This window comes from Struthio camelus, chromosome 1 (genome assembly GCF_040807025.1).
Source record: "Struthio camelus isolate bStrCam1 chromosome 1, bStrCam1.hap1, whole genome shotgun sequence".
Lineage (NCBI taxonomy): Eukaryota > Metazoa > Chordata > Aves > Struthioniformes > Struthionidae > Struthio > Struthio camelus.
Genome location: NC_090942.1, coordinates 7292875 through 7310511, shown reverse-complemented (window position 1 = coordinate 7310511; position 17637 = coordinate 7292875). Strand labels below are relative to the sequence as shown.

The 17637-nt window shown below is 40.1% G+C and overlaps 1 protein-coding gene across 7 annotated transcripts in view; it reads left to right on the top strand.

Annotated features, from left to right (window-relative positions):
• The window catches only part of UPF2 (UPF2 regulator of nonsense mediated mRNA decay), a 73918-nt gene extending 58723 nt beyond the window's left edge, over nt 1–15195 (top strand). For 5 of the 7 annotated variants that reach the window (XM_068911565.1, XM_068911788.1, XM_068911492.1 and 2 more), the window contains 3 exons: nt 1499–1640; nt 5385–5505; nt 13857–15195. In XM_068911565.1, the coding sequence (XP_068767666.1) occupies nt 1499–1640; nt 5385–5505; nt 13857–13866 (273 nt within the window). In that variant the 3' untranslated portion in view covers nt 13867–15195. Of the gene's footprint in view, nt 1–1498; nt 1641–5384; nt 5510–13856 lie in introns of those variants that run through there. The other 2 variants (XM_068911881.1, XM_068911637.1) reach the window with 1 other exon arrangement.
• The last annotated feature ends 2442 nt before the right edge of the window (nt 15196–17637 follow it).

The window sequence follows — 17637 nt, the reverse complement described above, 5'->3', positions numbered from 1 at the left end:
CTTCTCGTAGTGACATTCGTTATCAATTCTGTAATTTAATCCAGTCTTCTGAATGGAAGAATTATTTCTTACCACTTTTTTTGCCATATTTTCAGTTGAATATGAAGTCCCTACCTTCCTTTTCCACACTTAAATAAGTCTTTTAGTTGATACAGTTTCACTATATTCAGTTTTTTTTCCTCAAATCTTTGTAATAGTCCATCTTAACCGTTTCACACGGTTGGTTGGTTGGACTTTTTTTTTTTTTTTTTTTTTTTTTTTTTTTTTTTTTACAAATGTTGCATTTGAGTACCTGGCGTCCTCTGACATCCTCATTAGTCTGCTGCCAGCCAGATGCTGCTGTGTAATAGGTACTTTGAGATTTCACAGTAATCATTGCATGAAATACAAAAGATACACTGTGAGGATTTGGGTTTTGCTACGTACCCTCACATTAGAGGTGCTTATAACATATAGCTTTTTTGTCAGCAGCTTTGGACAGTGCAGCTGAAAAGAATACTTAAAAATTTGCCCATTTCCATTTCTGTGGGAGCAGATCTTGGATGACAAGAACGGGCAACAGGATTCACAGTAGTTCCTAGAATGCAGAGAGTGATTATTTTTAAACACGTTGCCGTAATTCTGGCATGGAAATGTTTACTTCTAACAAAGACACAGTCGGAAGGGGAGGTAATATAAATATATTCACATATCTAAATATATTCACAAACTTTTAATGTTGAAGGGCTTCTGAAAACTCACTTCTCTATTTTGGAATAGTTTTAAAATATTTTCCTGCGAAAATAAAACCTCGTATTTTCAGAGTCTGAGGAAAGAAGAAGTGTCTTCCATACGCCTCTCTGAAAATCTCGGCTCTAGTTTTGAGACAGGAAGTTTGCCTTTGGGGTACCTTAAATGAGATGTAACGTTTTGAATGTGTAGGGTGAATGTTCAGGGAGGAGGTGAAAAAGGGAAAGATGAAATTTGATTAACTTTGACGCTGCAGTTGTCTCTTCACCAGTAAGCACTAAGGAGCTAGAATCATTCAGAAAATGTAAAGTATTGACCAGGAATGCCAGAGGATATCTGAAAACCTTGGAGCGTTTCCTCTCTGTTATTACAAAAGAGGACAAGTAGAAATTCTGCTTTGGGGGGAGGTTGATGTCTTTGGAAGGTAGCTGTACAGTGAAACTTGTATCAAAATAAGAATTAAAACATACAGCAATCTGTTCCTGGTGAAAACTTAGAGCAATTTCTTCCCGTAAATACCCTGGCTTAATAGTCTTTTGTCTTAACAATACATCTACCTTTTTTGTGCATTCTGCAGGTCTTTAGAACATTTAAATGTAATTTATTTTCTCATGCTTCATTGTGTGAAGTAGATTAAAAAAACAACATGCTTCCCAGTAGAAAAACTTGCAGAAAGTATCCCGTCAAGGCAGCCTGGAAATAACCATATGTAACAGTCTGTCTCTTGTCCTTCTGTGAGGGGTGCCTAAAAAGTTATTTTATTTTGCAGTTTAAGATCCTAAATGTACCAATGTCTTCCCAACTTGCTGCAAACCATTGGAACCAACAACAAGCTGAACAGGAGGAGAGAATGAGAATGAAAAAGCTCACTTTGGATATCAATGAACGGCAAGAACAAGAGGACTACCAAGGTATGAGTACAAAAATATTATTTGTGATAACTGGCAGTTCAAGTTCTGCATATTAATTTTTAATACTTTATGGAGAAATTATACTTTAGTTTCAGTAATTCGTATTTACTCCTTGTATGTTGTGCTTGCAAAAGTTCACATAGCTTTCCTATGAAGGAGAGCTTTTAAGTAGGCCGCAATAAATCTCACCATTTCTACTCGGTTTGGGAAGGGGAAGAATTGAGATTTTTGCTTCCTTCAAAATAAAATAACATAACACCAAATGAATCTATTGTTGATGGAATTGTCTCAGTTACTGGAAGAGAGGTGAGATGGATGCAGGAGGAATTCGTTTTGGGCAGGTTATCTAAAAAGCAGACTTTAATTTATGAATAAAAAAGGATATTCAGGATCTTCATGCTAAGACTTGCAAATGCTGGGTGGTAGCTTTTGCCTAAGAAATAACAAAGGGCAGTTTGGCCTCATGTTACTAATGTTTCTAGAAGCCCAACAACTGCATAGCATGAGAGTGTCTTAACAGAATGAAGTTTTTTTTTTAAACTCAGATCATGTAATTCGTATGAAAAAATATGTATGTGTGTGTGTTTGTGTGTATATATGTAAATCAAATATTTTGGGACATGGGTTAATTGAAGCAAACAGTTAAAACAAGAAATCAGCAATAGCTTATAAACCAGTATACTTGATGTATTTTGTCAGACTCAACTTTCCTTGGCTTACTCTGATGATAAACAAGGCCAAACCAAATACAACTGATGGTGTTCCCAGTTCTGTGGAGATGTTAAATGGAAAAACTAACCTAAGCTCTTGTGTTTTGGGTGTTTTTTGTTTGTTTTTTTTTTGTTTTGCAAATATGTTGCAATCTTGTGGTAATCACAACATAAGTAGTTAATTATCAGGAAATCCCATTTAAGCTATTGAGTGAAAGGTCATTGTTCATCAAGAAATAAGGAATTTAAATTTAAAGCAGCTCTGGTTATAAAAACATTATGGAAACTAACGCTTCCAGAATTTTGAGTAACAAAAGAACTAAATTCAGAGGTCTGTACACACTCCCTTTGGAAGAATAATCCTTTTCAAGTTTATGAAGTGGTAATACAACTTGGTTTTAGTACTAAACATCATAATTTGCTTCAAATTTTCTTTTCCAAGGCACTCCCTGCTTATGAAGCTCACTTATGAAACAGAAAGAAAAACAATAGCTTTCCAAATTAGACATTTGAGTGCTGTCCGGAGTTTTAAAGTGTTTCCAGCGCCCCATTAAGAACGTTTCAGATATTTTTATAACAGTCAGGGCATTTGGGTGGTTATGAGTTGTCATATGATTTGTGGGAATCTTCATAAATTACAGTTAGTCTCTTTAATGTAGGATTTTATTGTGAGTTCTTGTATTTCTCATCCAAAAAAGGATCTCATTTATTTTGTCATAATAAAATGAGTTAGACAACTGATAGGAATTGTTGACCGATAATGGTCAGTGTTGCACTTTCTCACAGACTTTCTGGGTGCCATGAATAAAGCATTAATATAGGGGAAAAACTCAACACAGGAAGATGTTTTTTTTTTTTTTCCCCCATAATTCATGTAAATTTTAAAACCAGATGTTCATTCTTTTTTATTAATCTAAGTAATGTACACACTAAAAACAAACTAAAAGAATTTTAATTTAATAGATTAAACAGGCCAAATTACTTTCCTTTTTAGAATTTTTAATAGATTTAGTGTAGTCATCTATTAACCTTAGTCAGCATAGTTGTAACAAGTTGGTTAGAAGAGTGAGTTTTAAATTTCTGTTTCAAGCTTTGAAATTACCAAGGGAGGAGAAAGTCTTAAAAATTCTGGAAAAAATATCTTACAGTTATCCTAACATTTCTATGCAACTTAGTTCTTATCTGTACAAGATAACTAATAAACGAGGTCTGAAAATTCACCTATGTATGGCATATGTGAAAGCAGCATTAAATAATCATTTAATATTTTAATAATATATTTATTAGTATTCCAAAGATATTTTTAATTTAAAAATAGCATTAGGAAGTGGGTGAACATCTAATTTAGATTAATATCTTTCTGTGCAGGGCTTTTTTGCCCGCACTAAGAGCAAGGTTGGGTGACGTGACCTCAGCATAGCCAATGCGTTGTGTTGCCTTGCCTTTTTTGTTTCTGTTGCTTTCTCAATTACTCGGTTTCTCTGTCATGGGATTTTCACAAACCCGAATTTTTTTTCCGCTGCGTAGTGAAGGGAAGAGAGACTGGCATGCGCACGCTTGCTCCCAGCACCTGCCTGGCAACGTACCATAATCTCGTCCTGTCTTCTTCCCGGGTCTAGTCGTTCTCTTCTTACAGAGACCTCTCCTGATACGCAGGCTTGCTTTGAAGGATGGTGTTTCCTGACTGTTTACCAAAATGGACTGTTTAATGTGTTGAACGGCTGTCTTTGCCTTTTCCAGTTGTGCACAGGGGAGGACACAGAGTATGAATGCATGGTTTAATAACTGACGTCAGCATTGTATATTAAATCATTTGTAGTTGTTCCCTCTTTCTCAGAGACTGGGCGGATAGCTTATTTATTCACCGCTTTGCCCGCTTTTTATAAAATGGCGATCGAATCTCATTAAAGACTTCAGTTTCGTGACTTGTGCAAGCCTTTGCCACAGTAGTTGAACACCGTTTCTAGCAGATGATGGGTTTGTGTCTCCAGTGAGGTTACCAGAGATTAGAGCCAGGCAGAGCAGACTTTCAAACGTAATCTATTTAACAGCTTATTCCACTTTTCCCCTTCATTTATTCCATCTGCCTGTGTTTGCTGAGCAATGTGGATTCTTGCGCGGGTGGACTGTCAGAACCGCTTTCAGTTAGACGGGCCGTAACATATGGCAGGAGGTTCTGAGAAGGTTCCTGTGACGCGTTCCTAATTACATCAGATGCTTAATGACCGTTAACTTAGTCTGGTCAGGAGCCTTTTTTTTTAATCATATGTATGTCTCAATCCTGGAGAAGTGAAATTTCACCCAATGAAAGAAGGGTGATATTTCTCCTTAGCTTTAGCTGCCCAAAGGTTGGATGTCCAGAGCTAAGCTAGCCACTGTAGGCCCCTCTAGGATCTGTGGGAAGAAATGGGTGCGTGCAGAAGGTGATAAACTCAATCCGTAAGACAGCTGGCATGAGAAGGGTCAGCGGAGTCACCCTCTTCAGGTGTCTCTTTGTCTCTTGTCTGTAAAAGGATCCTATTATGGCTAGCTTAGACTTAAATACCTGACTTCTAGATGCTTAAATTAGGACAAGTCTCTCTCTGAGTCTTTAATTGGCAGCAACATTGTGCAGTTGTTACTATTTCAGAGTAGCTTTATGCTGTGGCTTGTCATACTGCTGTGAACCTTTGTCCCTGATTGATAAAAGTCAGTGGTGGCTTATGTGTAATGAAAGAAAAGGTCGTGGCTCCTTTCTTAAGCACTTGTGATGAAAGCCACTCCTTTCAGTTGCTTCTGTGGGGACATCCAGGAGCACCTGGAATCGCAGGTTCACATTGCAGGGTAGCTGGAATTCGTCAAAGCTGTGCAGTTTTAATAACTTCTTAACATTAGCTGCTGTGGTTATGTGGGCTCGCATAAGGAATGTTAACCCTCAAGTATAGGAAAGTGTACGTAAGTCTTAATTCACGCCCCTGAAAAGGTTTTGTTTAAATTCCTCTTTAAAAAGAGGCACACAAAATGTATTTAATTTTCTTTCTGTTTGAAATTACAGAGATGTTGCAGTCTCTGGCACAGCGTCCAGCTCCAGCGAATACTAATCGTGAACGGCGGCCTCGTTACCAGCATCCGAAGGGAGCACCTAATGCAGACCTAATCTTTAAAACTGGTGGGAGGTAGGACAATCTTCCTTTAAATGTGGTAATTCTGGTTCTAGGCAAGTGATTGCCTTCATAATTGAAACGGATAATGATCTGCACAGTGTAAGTGAATATGTTAGCAGTTTCCATTCTGAAGTGTTCTGTTAAAATATTAGCAAGTCAGTGTTTTGTGCTTCTAACGTAATATCTGTAATATGTCATTGACAGAGGTTTGGAAGATGGAATTATTTTTTAGTTGCTAAATTGTTATAGTTTGAGCCCCTGGTTATAGGGGACGAGATGCCGCTCTGCTCTCTCAGTGAGAGAGGGAAGACGATGTGCAAAAATCTCTAGAGAAATTCCTGTTGTGACGTTTCAGTTCCGTGAGCTTGAGAGCTCTGCCTCTGCATTTGAAGTACTAAATAGAAAGAAAACACAGTGAAAGAGGGAAGAAGACCTTTGATTTATAGTGTGCTGGAACATACCAAAAGCAATATTAACATGAAAGAACAACTCCAGGTTTGCCCTTTCCAAATAAATTGGAAGCTGGGTTGGCATTTTGTCAAATGATCTTGATCCTGCAGATGAGTACATAAAAAAAAAAAAAAAAAATTAACAGAAAAGGTTGGAGACCATTGAGCAGAAACATATGCCTGAAATATTGTACATCTGGGATGGGTCACTCTGGCAGTAAGAGTAAATGGAACGTGATTAACACTTCTAAAGCAAAGTAACACCCAAGAGGAGCAACTGTCCATCAGCAAAAGGTTTAAGTTACTGTCGGAGTTGTCTAATAACTTGTTGGCTGCTAATAGTCATTCTGCAGCTTAATAGATCTCAGCATGGACGTTCTCACTTAGAGTAAGCTTGAGTATAGACTGTTCAAATTAACACTGCGGCAAAAATTTGAATAGTTGGAAGTTCAGGTGAAATGCGTTGTTTTCATGTTTCTCTTCTGTTTACAAGTTAATTTTGGGGGTAGATAGATGGGAGCAGCTAGTGGGGAGAGAGGTTTCCTGCTCTTTGGCCTGTTTTTATAAACTGTGAAGAAGTTCAGCGCTTAAGTATACTAATCCTGTGTCACGGTAACATTGCCAACTTTTTTGGGGTGCGTTTAATAGCTTTGTGATGATCTTCCTCCACTGAGCCCCTACACAGATATAGCATTTAGTTAAAACAAAAAACCTTTTCTTAACAAACTACATTTTAAAACAAATATATTTTACATGTGGTACATATTTTTCTTTTAACTCAGTAAAATGACCAGTGCTGTCCATGTAGCTTTGTCATATCACTCTGGCCTAATACTGCCTTAGAAATGCAAACTATTCAGTTGCACTGAGTTGCTGCAATATCTGCAAGTGTCTCATAAATAACTGTATAGTCTTCTCTTGCAGATCTTTTTTTCAGTCATCTCTTACAAATTTCTTGCAACATATATGAGAAGCACGCTGCAGTTACCCTTTAAAAGTAGCCGCCAGGCCAGTAGATGTGATATTTGCAGATTTTTCTGCAGTTCTTTTCAAATCTCTTTGAAAACGTTTTAGGGAAAATGATTTAGGGCTTCACAGTAAACGAGGTCAGACATTGGCCGGAGAAGAGTTTAAGCAGTGCTTGCTCGTTCGGACAGCCGTGCCACGCGCTTGCAGTTCTGCTGCCGTTTTGCATTATGTAATTTACTCTTTGTTCCTGTTCATCTGTAAGCTCCTTAGAGCAGGGGCCAGGAAGTTTGCTTTAGTGGGCATATTTAATCTGTCGTAGAGCGTAATGCTCAGGCTTGCAGTCACGTGTCAGTTGAGCCACCTTAGCCTGCGGTAATGCAACGTTACTTTTCCTCACCCTCCGTGAAAAATATTTAAGTCGAGTTGCGTTTACCAAAGGCTGCGTCCACCCATCGCTTACCACCAGTGGTAGGTTGTGACATTTGTACCGCTTCTGATTTATAGCGTACGTTGAGGATTGTCCTCTGACTTTGAGGGGGCGACCTTGCAGTCTCCTTGCTCAGGCTGCCTTGTACGGTTTAGTTAGCAGGTTGCCCAGGGAGGACTCCAGGGAGGACACTAGAATATTTTCTTATCCGTTGTGAGCCAGATTCTCATACTATGAGCAACTAATTTTGATATCTGCTTGGGGAAGTGTTCACTTTATTAGAAGTAATTTGTATAACTTTAGCTTTTAGCACTTACGTGTTCAGCGTGCTGTTTGGGCTTTCTTCTTTATATATGAAGTCGACTCGTAAATTAGTTTCCTGCAGTAGTGACTCAAAGCTAAGTAATTTTGGTGTTTATTGGAAACAACTACGTCTGCTACTTTCTTTAAGATACGTAAGTTTTTGTTCTGAATTCCCTGAGGTGAGGGAAGACCGGAGCCCGTAAATCTCCTGGTTGACTCCATTGGACCGTACGGTCCAACAAAATCTAAAACAAATTCTGGTGTTTCACCTTCACTGCCGTATTAATAAACATGGCCTAAATGTGAAACGTGTTTTAGAAAAATATCCGAATCTACCTATCAAAAGGGATGATTCAAAAAATCAAGTAAGGCAGCGCAGGGGGTTTTGGTAGGGTTTTGATCTTGAAACAACCTGATGCAGCTTTGCTGCTACCCCTGCTTTCGCAGCAGGAACTTGGCCTGCCAGAGGGTCCTTCCAACCTAAATTTCTCTGCGGTTCTGTTTTGCTCTGCCAGGGTGCCGGAGGTGGTTATTTGTGTGAGTCTAATTTTCACAGAAGGAAACGAAGCTGGCAACTCTTTCACCTATGATAAAACCGCAGCAAATGGAAGAATGAATTAGTGGCCGTTCCTGTAACGCAGTTCACTTAAACACTGCAAAAGCTTTCTTTGCCTTTTATTAAGTGTTTCTGGGGTGATGAAATGCAATGAGGTTTACAGATTTTTGTCAGATTTCAGCCTTTTTGTTTACTGTGTGCAAAATGCTGGACCAAAAAGTAGGGCTCATAAGCAGACAATTACGAACGACCAGCAATACAGCCTCCCTCTTTAAGACCTGCTAGTCCTGCAAGCAGAGGATTCTCTGAGGGTCTCGTGTGCGTTTAAGGCTCACTGGGCTCAGAGAAAACTTACCGCAACTCCCTTAAAAGCAGCGTTCCTCGATGTGCTTCAGCAGAACTGGGAAGGCAACGGTTTTCGCTCTTGCACCCTGCTCTGTAGCGTTTGGGTATTGGAAGAGGACTGTGGTTATCAAACTGTTAAAGTGATACCTTCTGGAAACGCAAAGTTTGCAAAAGTCACCTTACGCGGTGGGGTTTTTTTGGCGATAGAATTGTCCTGAAAACGTTCTTGTATAGTTCTGGAGAGGAACTTCTCTAGTTCGCTGGAAAGGCTGGCTTTCCTTTTGTTTAAAGAGTATTGAGACCCATTAAATGGCTTGCTTATTAAATATAAAAAAACACAGTTTATGAAATCTATTTAAAAACACGAGTGACCCCCCCAAAAAAAAAATTACACTGGAAATTACAAAGGAAATTTGAGCGTAGAGAAGCAGGCCTTACCAAAGAGTTGTAACGCGTTACAGTTAAAACTCTGTTAAAAGCAGTAGCTTCAAGACCCACTGCTGTTTTGAAACTTCACTAAAGAGGAGCTGCCTGTGTCAAAAGGCCCCCAGGGTGAGACGTTTTGAAGAAAACCTCAAATACTTCTCAGTAGCAGGAGCCCTCGTTGGGATGCGTTCCTAAGCTGACGGACTAAATCGTATTCAGGTTCGTTGATAATTTCAGGTGTGTTTTGCATCTGACTCTTACTTCTCTTTAACCCACATAATAAAGAAAAATGAAGCGTAAAGGTAATAACAGGATGCTAAGATTTTATTAGTTAAATATTCTCATAATAAAGAGTTTTATTAATGCTGAAAAATCAAAGCATGGATAATAAGGAAAAATGCGAATTCAACATCCGGATTTCCCGTTTCTGGTACTGGGCAAGAGCGCTTGTATACGTCACTCGCTGTGCAGTTGGTGTAATGATCATTATTATGTTTTGAAATTTTCAGTTCTCTGATTACTGAAATACCAGAAGCTTCAGTCAGCCTAAATCCAGCTTCTCTTATTCTGTTGGCCTCGGTCTAACCGACTGTCACTGACTAGTCGTCATCTCTGACGACAAGCTCTTGGGCGTTGGCACGGCGCCGTTTTGAGAACTGACGCATCTATTTCTTGATTCATCGTGCTGCTTTTAAAATCTTTTTATGTAGTTGTCACTCGCGATGATCTCATGCGTGCTTTTCCAAAAAATGGACAGGTCCTCAGTGCAGCGGTAATATTTTGCACTTGCTCCAGGGATTTCACAAGTAAATCACTGCCATCTTCACGTTCTGGGTATTGTAAATGTGAACAATTCAGTGCTCTGCTTAATTCTGTGGGCTAGCTCCGTTCACCTTATCCTCTACCATCTTTTTCACTAGTATTTTTACTCTTGACTTTTTCTCAGTTGTCATTTTTGGCTCTGTCCTACCTTCTTTCTCCTACTGTATGTATATGCTAGCGTAACCTTCCATGAAAGCTGTTCAAACCTGGCAGAGAAATGCAGACTTCCCTTTTGGGGGACTTGGAAGGAAGGAAAGCCAGGGGGATTTTTTTGGTGCGTGTTGGGGGGGGGGGTTGTTTGGTTGTTTTGGTTGTTTGTTTTCATTTTTCTTCCTTTTCCCCAAACTCAGCAGCTTCTTTTGACAGGCTCCACTGGAATTGAACAGGACGTAAGGGCTAAAGAGAAGAAGCCAGGCCCTGAGCTGGGTGTCCTAGCAGTAAGGTGCTTGTTGGGCACCCTCACCCCAAGTGTGGGAGATGAGTCTAATCCACATAGCATAGGTGAAGAGACCTGATGGCAATAATAGTTTAGAGAGAAAGGAAGGCAAAATGTTATTTATTAGCATGCCTATTTATCAAAGATGTTTTATTTAAAAAGGATGTTTAAACATACTTGTAACAGTATGCTCAAAACTGCAGTTTTGGGGCCCTCTGCAAAACTGCTCGTGCTCAAAACACCTTCCTGAAAGAGTCTGATTTGTATGCTAGGACTTTGGTGTGATTTTATTTCAGAGTATTTTATGGCTTGAAGAGATGAGAGTATAAAATAATTTGCCCAACTTAAGATTCTTGTACTCGGACACAAGTCTAGGTTTAGTGAGTTGTCTGAATCTGTAGCGGTTACAGTGCCAGAGTTACTAATTGGGGTGCAGAAAACGACCAGGGCACCTTAGAGTTTCAGTAGTCCAGAAACACGCACGCTCAACAACGGCACTGGTCCACAGAGTGCGTTTTTGCACAAGTAAATTGATAACCGTTATTTAAAGTCCGATATTGGTGTTTTTCAATATAAAATGGATAGGCTAACATATTCTACAGTGTAAAACTTTCAGTTCTGTTATTCAGGGCTCTTACCCCTATCAGCAGTAGTAATGTACTTAGACTGAGCCTAGAAGCATTTATAATTCTTGAAATTTCCCTCCAATCCTTTTTAAGGTATAATATGTTAATAAGTTCTGTATCATAAACTATTTATTGCTTTCATCAAGTCACTTCACAGTGTTGCATGTCAATACACTTAGGACCCTCCCATGCAGAACAGAAGCGATGGTTTGTCCAATTTCATAGATCTATAAGACAAGAAATAAGGTGACACTTTGTGGCGCAAGAGGTACTTGAATTTAAATTTCCCAGGGTTTAAAATAGTGCTCTCTCTGGTGTTTTCCTTCTCTTCCTATATATACACACTATACAGCAATGTGTATATACTGTTTATTCTCAAAGGCCAGTTTGGGGAGGAGAAGAGCTGAAGGCGAAGGTCACTCTCCTTAAGTTATCCCTGCTGTCCATGCAGGGAGCAGTTTAGAGCAGGAGTCTGAGCTTCAGATGCTCTCCGAGTTCTCCTCTCGACGAGGAAATGTCCTTCCCCTACCCCGAAAGCTCATGCAACAGAAAGCAAGAAAACGTATTTGGCAGAGTAAGACACGCAAACAAGAGAACCCCTTGTGGAAAAGCGTTATGTCTAGAACGGAAAAATACGTTTTAGGTGTTCATTGTGTTTGTTTCATGTTCCTGTTTTTGTTTAATGTGATTAGGGGAGAGAGAGGGAGCAGACAGCACCGAAGCTGAGATTAGTCATGGAAAGTAAAGCAAAGCAGCAAGTGAGTTTTGAGAGGAGGTGTTCGGAGGAGGAGAAGCAAGGTGCCCGAAATTCGTGAAGAAATAAGTCGCTCCGGAAGCGTAAAGAGCGTTGTGGGTTGGTGGAGGACGTGAAGTGATACACTTTTCCTTAATCCCTTTATCTCGAAGATCTCGTGCGTTAAGAAATTAAGAACTTTTTGCGATAACGTCATGCCAACAATATGCAGGAAGGACTTGATTTCATAGGTCAGATATATTATCCTGGACACGTTTCCGTTTTGAGTCATTGCTTTGTCTTGCTGACTTAGTCTCCCAATTTCACATACGTAATGGATTCTTAATTATTTCCTCACCTATGCTATGGTGCATTTCTGTGCATTTTCTCTGCACGCTTCTGTGTATTTTTACAAGTTCCAGTTCTGTTTTCCGGACGTGGTTAAGTTAATGCGGTGGATAAAACCTATCTGTGTTTCTCAACCACGTCGAGGGTGCAGCAGTATTAATACTTGTGCAGCGTTGCTGAGAAGCTGAGTATAAGACTGTATAGTTCAGTAACTGTATTGTTAGCAGGGCAGGGACGTTGGGGATGCAGTTGCAAAAATTGATTAATTTTGCACATACAGCTGAAGGCGTTTATAATTAGGTACAAACTTTGATCTCACCAAACACAGGTTCGCGCTAAATTTTTTTGAACTGAAGGAAGGTTAATTCTTTTTTTTCCTCTCTGCTGGCAAAGTGATGTGGTGGTATGTGCATAGCTTTTCACTATTTAAAAAAAAATTATAATTTTTGTCATGACTGATTTTTAAACTGTGTAAAGCTCAGGAGTTTTGTACTGTTTACTAGTTTAGGGAGACACGTAATGCGAAATATGTGTTTTTGAAAATACCACTACTAAGTTTCTTACCAGCAGCATCTTGCCCTAATCCTTTGAAACGCTATTTACTGTCGTATTTACCACCAAGATGCCACGGCAGCTGCTGTTTTGGAGGAGAGAAGTTTTTACCAAGTCAGATGCATGCAGTCAGTCCTAACCTTGTTCCTTCCCTCCACATCCACAGGTAAAATTATTTTTAAGGAGAAACGGCGAGGCAGGGGTCCGAGTTCTGCAACTCATTGACGTTTAAAATTCCTTCTCACTTTTAGCCTTCTGCAAGTTAAATTTCAGTTTATGAAAGGCATTAAAGTTCCTTGCTTTGCAACTACATGGCCAACGTTTCTGGTGTTTTGTGTGCCACGAAGAATTGGAATATAATATTGCATAATACTGAAACACAGTTAAAACCAAAATCGAGAAATAGAAGCCGTAAAAGCTCCAGTCATGTATCAGCTCATTACTTCCTGACAAAAATATACAGTGTATTTAAAGAAAACACATGATCATATTTATACGTGATTGCTACAGTAGTCCAGCATTCTTATCTTGTTTGACAAATATTTGAGGTATGTGCACCAATGTAAAGAATACCAGCTATTTTGTTTACGTGGTAAAAAACTTATGTAGCCCTGGAGGCTCGTATAATTGTAAATATTGTCTATACTTTGGTTTGTACCACTAAAATTTAATTTACGTTCTAGAAATCAACTGAAACGCAGCCCTGATGCAGTAACTGATGGCTCTGCTGAAGTTAGTGCCACTAGATTAGCTTCGCTTCTGGATTTCTCTCGTCTTGTTATGTCACACTCCTGCAGATTGGCGTGGTTGTTCGATACGCGTTTTTGTTCTTATGAAATATATATGTGGTTTTTCTTGGGTAGAACTGGTTTTTATGTACAGGAGTTTCGTGCTGTTTTCTGGGATAACCAAAGATTTTAATACAGCTGTTGTCGCTCTAAAAATGCTGTTCCAAACAACTATTTGACTCTAGAAAGCCCTTTCCAACCATTCTGCAGTTCTTCTCCTAAACATCAAGAAATTGTGCAGAAAAATGAAAACTCTTTGAAATAACTTGCATTTCTACTAACGCACAAGATATCTGTGCACTTGAGGTAGTTTAGCATCTCTTCTGGGAGAATAAGGCCGATGTCTGTTTCTGAACAATTTTAGATGCCGAGTTACTGTGCAGGGTTTTTTCTTCTGGTGCGTTGGCCTTCTTTTCGCAGGTGCAGCCTTTCTAAAAACTTGTGCAGCTAACAGAAATTTGTAACTTCAAAATGTGGAGGCTGGAAGAGTATCGAATCACCTCAGATTGATTCCAGGGCTGCAAACCTGTACGGTATCGGGCATATGATCTTAATACATGTCTCTTGTGCTTCCTTTTCTTAGGAGACGTTGATCCAGCCGCAAGCGTCATTTCATTAGGTCCTGTATCTCTGATGTTGTGGATAGTGGAGTCCTCCAGCAATTAAATGAGAGCAGTGGACACATCTCAGCATGTCAGTCTAGAGCGTTCAGAATCGAAACCTGGGACAGGCTGGGGCCGTGGGGCAGAAACAACAGCCTCCTCTCTTCCCCCCTCAAAAAACCGCACAGAACAAGTGGAAGCTTCCAGGCATGACCTACCAAAAAAACAAAAAAAGGAAAAAAAAGAAAAAAAAAAAAAAGCATTTTGCTATGGGAACTGTGTGAGGGTTAATCTTCTCATAAGAAAGGAAGTGAATGCATGAGATGGTTAACTTGACCAGTGAGCAGCTCAGCGAGAACAAAGATCAACTGGGAAGGAAGATGGATTACACTGGAACAGGAGAGGTCTTGACGGCTCAGTACGTGGGCAAACAAAGTTCTAAACTTGATGCAAGTTGTGTTACCTCTTACTCGAGCAGTCTGTTCGAAGGATATTCATGGGGGGCTCCAAATCTGTGGTAGAAAAGCGTAGAGCAAAGAGTAAAATCTAACAGAAAACCCTGGCATGTAGGACAACAAAATTATGACTTATCAAACATCAGATGTTCCTCAAAGAGAAAGTTTTTGGTTAAGGAATAACTTTTTTTCTATAAGACAAACCAGAAAGAGGGATTGGGGTGGGGAGGGGTGAAAAACTTAAGAGCCAAGTAGGTAAAATGTCTATTAAGGTTTAAAATAAAATGTGAAGTTGATTAACACAGGGTGTTGAACCCATATTGCTCAGAACAGCCTGACACCAGCTTAAGAACAGGGATATAATTGAGCCCATTGTAAGTATCATTGAAAACCAAAATGTGCCAGTCAGCATGACAGGAGGATGTCAAGGAGTGGATCCAAATGTTTTGTTGATCTTTATGGGTTGATAAGCCTCTGTGTCTATTGAAACAAACAAACAAAAAGTTTAAAAAAAAAAAAAAAAGAAGAAGAAGAAGAATTAAATAAGTCTGGAAACAAGTAGAATTTCTATTTTTTTTCTAAGTAGAAATGAGGTTTCTTGGTCTGTTTCTGACAATCTGTTATTTATTAGCATAGGTTTTTGTTTGCTTTCAGGTAGAGGTAGTTCATTCAGTTACGGAGCTCATCTGTATGTTACTACTAATTCTTTTTTTCTAGCTCTTTTAAAATTCTTTTTACCACTGTTTTTTGGTTTCTGCATGTAGGAAGAGAGACCTGTAAAATTGTAACATTTCATACAGAAATGCCGCCCGATCTTCACCAGCTTCAGAAATCTAATGCTGCAATAAAGTGTTGTAATTTAGAATTGGTGCCTGTCTCCTTAAATTCGCTGTGCTCTTCTGCAATGATCTTCTGAATAGTTTGTGGTACCCCGTGGGGCTCCCACTCAGGCAGTCCTTTGTACAAGTAGCATTAAAAAATAGATGGCATTCTGCCAAAGCGGGAGGATTCCTGCCCCAAGAAACGTGCTGACTGGCTTTAGAAGAGACTTATCTACTTGGTAAGAATTGCAAGATTTTCTTGCTCTTTAGCAAAGAGTTATGAAGCAACTGAGACCATCTTTTTGCGTGATTTATTAAGCTGTCCTGTGCAGACAGTGGCTCTGAAAGAAGTGGCTCCTGCACCAACCCCAGCTGCAGGAGTTCACTATTTCCCGCTTTGCGTTGTGCAGGCCCGGGGGTGAACTGAATCAGAAAACTGACCTGGGCTAAAGTAAGTTGTTGTTGTTGGCTAGATTAATGTTAATCCAGAGTAATTCCCTCTCTTGACTCCTTGCATGGGCATAGCTGTTCCTGCGCCAGCACATGGAAGGGTCAGACGCAGCAGAGGGACTGTACACGGAGCAGAGCAGCAGGGGAACCGCTCCTCCTTTTGCTGCTGCTGCTCTTCTCTGCAAAACCTGAATTTCTTTCTGTGAGAAGGCAAGAACCCTAAACGCACGGTTACCTGAAACCCATCTTTTCAAAGCGGTGACTAATGTCCACAGTTAGTTTCGTCCGTACTCGGGAAGGTAAGTTCCACGTCGAGTTCGTGGGACACCAAGTCCCCTGTGAGTACGATGGAGGGAGACCGCAGCTTCATTTCAAGTCTTGCATCTAAACAAGCCGGTGTGGTTCTTCTCATACTGTTTTGTTGCTCCTTTCTAATTTGATGATGAACGCATGAAATCACAATTATAACCGAGTTCCCTCAAAGACATGTTCTGCAGCAATATGACTGTATCCATTGGTAGAATCTAATTTCCGCTTTTTCCTGATGGAAGAATACCAGTGCCTAATAGCAAATTGAACATCTTGCTGTGATCCAAACTAAAGTGGACTTCCTTTTGTGCTGCTCAGGCTCAAAGGCATTCAATTTATCCAAATTGAATAACTGCATAAAAATAAAATACACAAATTAAATGTTAGCTTTATTTTGTTTGTATCAGTCTAATTTGGATCTATGAAATTTACAGTTATTTCCTAGAGATAGTTGGGGGTAAACTAGAGATGTCTTCTGATTTCAGGTTGAAGTTAAAAAAAAAAAAAATCGGTTTAAAACTTTTGAAATGTAATTTTAGAATGATTTGTTTAAAGCTCTGCTGAATAAAAAAGTCACCTGTCCCGTCACTGCAAGGGAAACCATTGGGGTTGAAACATTACTTTCATACAGTGAAAAAATATGTTCATATCTTATTTTTTCATTCCTTCTTTTTTCAGTTTACTATACATAAATTATTCTATATATATATAAAATGTATTTTTTCTTGCAATTCATAAAAGTGCATCCCATGACTATACCAGTGTAATTATATTCAAGTGACAATCTACTTTTATGTAGAAACTTATGCACATCTTGTGATGCCAGAGCTGTGTAAATCGGGGCAAGGGACTAGCTAGTTTTTGCGAAAGTTGATGGCAATAAGCAAAAATAGTACGAGCGATGTAAAAAGTTGCTCCAGCTGGTAACTAAAGGGAACAGAGTCTTTCGAAGATGCTCCTTCGAAAGCAATGTTTGGGTCTGCTCTGAAGGGTCTCGGAGTACAGCGCTAGACTGAATAACTTCTGAACATCTTAACTTTTTCAGTAACCGTGTTGCTTCTACTTGGGTTATTCTGCTCTAGTCGGCAGTCGTATAGAAGAAGCCTAGCCCACTCAACAGTGGGTTTGTCTCTTTAATGACAATTTAACCTGAACAGAGTGCCTAGGAATTCAGCGTTTTGGTTCGTCCTTGTCAGGTATCCGTAAACGCTGCTGTTTTGTCCAGGGTTACAGGATGTTTATTTCGAAGCGATGAGGCTGTAGCTAATACCATCAGTCGTCTCTCCCGCAGCGCGCCGACCTCCAGGTGCCGCGGGTCACTGAGGTCGCCTTTGCCAATCCCAGCTTGGGCAGGGTCGGACAGGGGAGAGGGGACGTGCCCCGGGAGGCTTTCTCAGGGGACGCTCCCTGAAGCGAGCGCGCCCTGCAGCGGTGTCCCTGAAAACGCCTGGAAGCGGTTAAACGCGGAGCCCTTTCCCATCCTTTCCCATCGTCATCTGCAGATGAACGAGCAATCGTTTCGTGCCCTTAGCTGCGTAAAGGACGTCTTATCTCATCTTCCTCTAGAAAGAATCTGGACTCTTTAGTCAGGTCCAGGCATTTAAGTTGAGCCTTCACTGGCGCGCGGCTTGCTGAGCTGGCGTGCTGACAAACGGAGATGTCGTGTGACTTGGGGCGCGTCGCGGCCAAAGCCTGGTTGGGCTGAGCTGCCGTCGTAGTCCTCGCTG